This window comes from Apis dorsata, unplaced genomic scaffold (genome assembly GCF_000469605.1).
Source record: "Apis dorsata unplaced genomic scaffold, Apis dorsata 1.3 scaffold_683, whole genome shotgun sequence".
In the NCBI taxonomy this organism is placed as follows: domain Eukaryota; kingdom Metazoa; phylum Arthropoda; class Insecta; order Hymenoptera; family Apidae; genus Apis; species Apis dorsata.
Genome location: NW_006263864.1, coordinates 185,587 through 189,772, shown reverse-complemented (window position 1 = coordinate 189,772; position 4,186 = coordinate 185,587). Strand labels below are relative to the sequence as shown.

The 4,186-nt window shown below is 49.8% G+C and overlaps 1 protein-coding gene across 1 annotated transcript in view; it reads left to right on the top strand.

Moving 5' to 3' along the window:
• LOC102673570 (AF4/FMR2 family member 3) overlaps window positions 1-4,186 on the top strand; it is a 43,152-nt gene that overhangs the window by 23,574 nt on the left and 15,392 nt on the right. Inside the window, exon 4 of the mRNA XM_006622236.2 lies at window positions 2,434-2,467. Within this exon, the coding sequence (XP_006622299.1) occupies window positions 2,434-2,467 (34 nt within the window). The remainder of the gene's footprint in view (window positions 1-2,433; window positions 2,468-4,186) is intronic.

Here is a 4,186-nt window from a genome sequence, read left to right as displayed (position 1 = left end):
GTGTACGCGGCCCGACTTCTTCCGCTATCGCGACTCCACGCGCGACCCATCCCCTCGAGTTTCTATTCTCCTTCCAACCGAAAACGATCGGCTCGAAAGCTGGTTCGCGTCTCGAGATTAAGATTGACACGAACGCGTCCATCGATTTCGTTTCTCTTTTTTAATTAATCGATCCGCGAGAGAAGGACGCGATAACGACCTTGGAATCGAGAATTCGCAAATGGATCCCTCGGTCGATCGAAGGAAGGAGGACGGGTTAAGAGGGAGGCGGAAACAGGAAAAAGATTGATCGCGCGAAGGTCTCTCGTGATGCGACGCAGCAACGTGGACGATAAGTCATGCTCGTTGGATTCCAGCTACTTCGGGACGCTGTCAACTATCTTCAATTGTTATCAGGTGTGAATCGTCGTTCGAGCTGCGATCGCTCGTGTGAGAATCGGTTGTGTGCCACGACGAGAGAAAGTCGCGGTTTACACGTTGCTAACGTGTAAATTCACTCTCCGATGATAATCGAGACGTTTCACGGGCGCGTGAGAAAGAGAAGAGATCCTTGGTGTTCCTCCTTTCGAAGAGAGAGAGAGAGAGAGAGATTGGAGAAAAGAAAACTTGGACGGGTGATTGACACTTTTCGCGGACACGTGGCGCGTGGCCGTGGAATTATGCAACATCCTCGCGATACCACGACGCTAATTATTCGTGGAACCCGATATCGAGCGCGATTGGCCGTGTCATTGATTAATCGCGGCGATCCGTAGGAATAGTTGACGGGGAGGGGAGGGGAGGGCCGCGGCCACGGCGAACAGTGATAATTAGCCGGTGGAACATTGCCAGGGAATTTCCTACCTTTTGTTCCCAAGCGGAGAGAGAGTTATGGCGATCGGCGTGTAGGCATGGCGCGCGCGCACGCGATCCTCGCTCGAGTTCCGATCTCGCGCGATAAATCATACCTCTAATTGGACATCGCGACGCGTCTAACTCGGTAATCGTATATTAATCGCGTTACATATGGAATTCATTAACGCAACTTGCACGAGCGTGTACACACGCACGAACGTGTGTCACGCATCGAGGAATTTCGACATCTCGATGGAGAGAAGATACGTAATTTTTTTTTTTCTTTTTTTTTTTTCGTAATCACTTTCTCTCTATAACGCGTCCCCCTTCGACTCGAATGATCTTATATATCCAGGAGTCTTTTATATATTTTTTCGAAAATACGAAAGCGCCAAAAAACGCCAAAGTATTTATGAATTCGAAAAAGGTGGAACGAAAGGGTGAAGATTGAATTCGATCGGAGCGAAGAGCGCGAGCATCCGTTGTTAGGGGATCGAATTTGGTGGCAGTTTCGTTGTTAAGACGCGCGCAACCCTCTCTTACGAGGTCGAGCCTCCCCTTTTTCCTGCTCTCACCCTCTCTCTCTTTGACCCAGTCCCACCAGCCTGTCCTCCTCTGATCGTAGGTAGTGGAGTCCCCTTTCCCNCTCCGTGCGTGCCTGCCTGCCTACCAGCCAACCAGCCAGCCAGCCAGCCTGCTTGCCTTCCTTCCTGCGTGCGTGCGTGCGTGCATGTCGCTTTCCATTGTTTACGCAATGCCTCCTCGACCGGGTTCGCGTTTGCCTCTCTTTTCCTCCGCCAGCTCCTTTCTTCCTCTCTTTCTCCTTCGCGTTTCCAAGGGGGAGGGAGAGCTGGTTCGAGCAACGGTGTCGGCAAGGTTACCGCGTCGAACGAATTGATCCTCGCTCGGGGATCTCTCGAAAGATTTCACGTTCCCTAGCGCGCACCGCGTCGCTTTCACAGCTTCACAATTGATTTCTCTCTCTCTCTCTCTTTCTTTTCTCTAGATGAAAAGGAACCATCGAGTGAGTCGAGTCGTGAAACCGTCTACTACGTATGAAAATCATATTTTCCCGCCAGATGTCAACATTCTTTCTTTCTCTCCTTCTTCCTTTCTTTTACTTTCGAACCGATCCTCGCTGCTACGCGAATCGAACGCGAATCGAAGCGTGAACATTTCGCGCTGTTACGCGCGAGACAATTAAAATTCCAACAAAAATCGAGAACGAGCTTTCGGGAGAGGACTTTCGCGCGTCCCTCCTCCGATCGCTTCCTTCCCGATTTCGACGAATATTCCGCGCAATAAGGTTGTCGAGGACGAGGTGGACGATCGATCGATCGCGGCCGCTCTTTTTTTTTTTTTTCCCTATCTTGTCGCTCCGTCGTTATCGAACGGAACGACGAGCGACGCGGCACGGTTTATCGCGCTTCTTGTCGGCTACATCGGGGAACGAATCTCTGTGTAACGATGTCATTATGTCAGCCGGGAAGATAGGATCGGCCGTGCTCGCCTCGTTCCCCGTCCTTGAACGCCGATAATCACACGCTAATTAACTTAGCCATGGATGCTAATTACCATCCCTTTTCTTCTCTGTTTCAGAACGCGAGCGGCACACTGCTAACAGGCTATCGGCGTAAGTATCGTATCATTCGAACTTTTCTCTCTCTCTATCTCTCTTTCTGTTTCTCTTTCTTTTTTCAATAATCCGCAACTGGAGAAGCGAAGAAAAAAAGAAGAAAGTCGCGTGGAAATTGTTCGAATCTGTCCCGACCGATTAATTATCTCCAGAGAGGGAGAAATGGCGGAAACGGTCGATGACGGATGGCGGAGATTTTTTTCCCCTCCCCCGCGAATTTCACGTCTCTCGTCCACTCGAGGAGACGGACATTTTTAACGAGGCCGGGAACGAATCCACTCGACGACGCTCGGTCGCTAAATCGCGCGGCATAGATGGCGCTCGATATTAGGAGGAGGCGCGGGAACCGGTTTAACGAGAATTAATCCGTCAAAAGCGGGATTAATTATGGGCGCGTGTTGCCGCTATTGGCGCGTTTCAATTAAATTCTTCCTTCGATCGAAATCCTCCCCTTCCTCTGCGCTTTTTTCGCGTTTCGCCTTTTTTTTTCCTTTTTTCTTTCTCACGAAACGATCCCAGCACTATTTAATTCCCGTCGAGGTAAAACGGGAGAAATGGACGAAAAATCGGGGACGAAGATGGTCGAAAGTTTCTTCCCACGTTTTGGTCGGGAGGAGGAGGAGGAAGAGGAGGAGGAGGAAGCTGCCTTCCGGCTCCCTCCTTTCACGAAGCAGGATCCATCGTCGCCAATCGCTCTTTTTCCCCACCGAAGAATTAATTTCCCCGCGAATCTAACTTCTTGCCGCGAGTATTTTTCGCCTGAGCGCGATTGCGTAGTAGCACGCACGCATCGAATTATTTACGATACGTGACGGTGTAGATAGAGGTGTAGACTCTTTTTCCCACATTCCGAGATGAAATCTCGTAACTACGTAGTATTTAACTACGTAGTATTTGGTAGTGTGCGGCCACGATAATCTCGTGAATGGTTAATTAGAAACGTATACATATATGTCGTGCCTATTCAATTTGCATACCAATAGCATCTTTTAGTTTGCCTTCTTTAATCTCTTCTCGATCTTCGCCGGTCTCGCGCAACGAAATTATTCGAACGTGATTGTAGCCGACATCCTCGTAAGTAAAAAAAAAGAAATAAGAAATGTTTGAGGGAGCGGCGGTAGCAATATTGCGATTAACAGGGGTGGTGGGGGTGGTCTTTAGAGATCAAAAGTCGGACAATTTCCTGAAATCCTGGCGCATTCATCGTCCCCCTATTTCCCGTCGTGGGAACAAGAAAGAAAAGAGGAGGAAGGAGAGGACTCGAAACTGTAGGCAGGACACGTTCCTCCCACTTTCACCCCTCTCCCCTCGTCGCTTTTTCGTCCACCGTACCACTACCCCTGTCCCTAATAGCCCTGCTGAGGTCTATCTCGGAACTGGGTCGTATCGCGTTGGCCGACGTGACTTCGCCGCCGAGAACTCGGAAACTCGGTGTTGCGTAAACAGATAGACGGATTCGAGTCGTTTCTCCCGCGATTCTCCCCTCGTTGACGTGGTTTAAATCGGTTTAAACGATCATACGTACGAACGGTTTGCTTGCTTCGATTCGATCGATCGATCTCGAGGCAATGGAGCGCGAATCAAGGGAGGTGTGACGAGGAGGAGTAAAAGTGGAGATCGTATAGGAGGAAGATTGGATGGGAATGAGGAAGAGAAACTCGTTCGAATTAACACCGTTGCGTTTTAAGGGAGGGGACCCTCTCTCTCTCTCTCTCT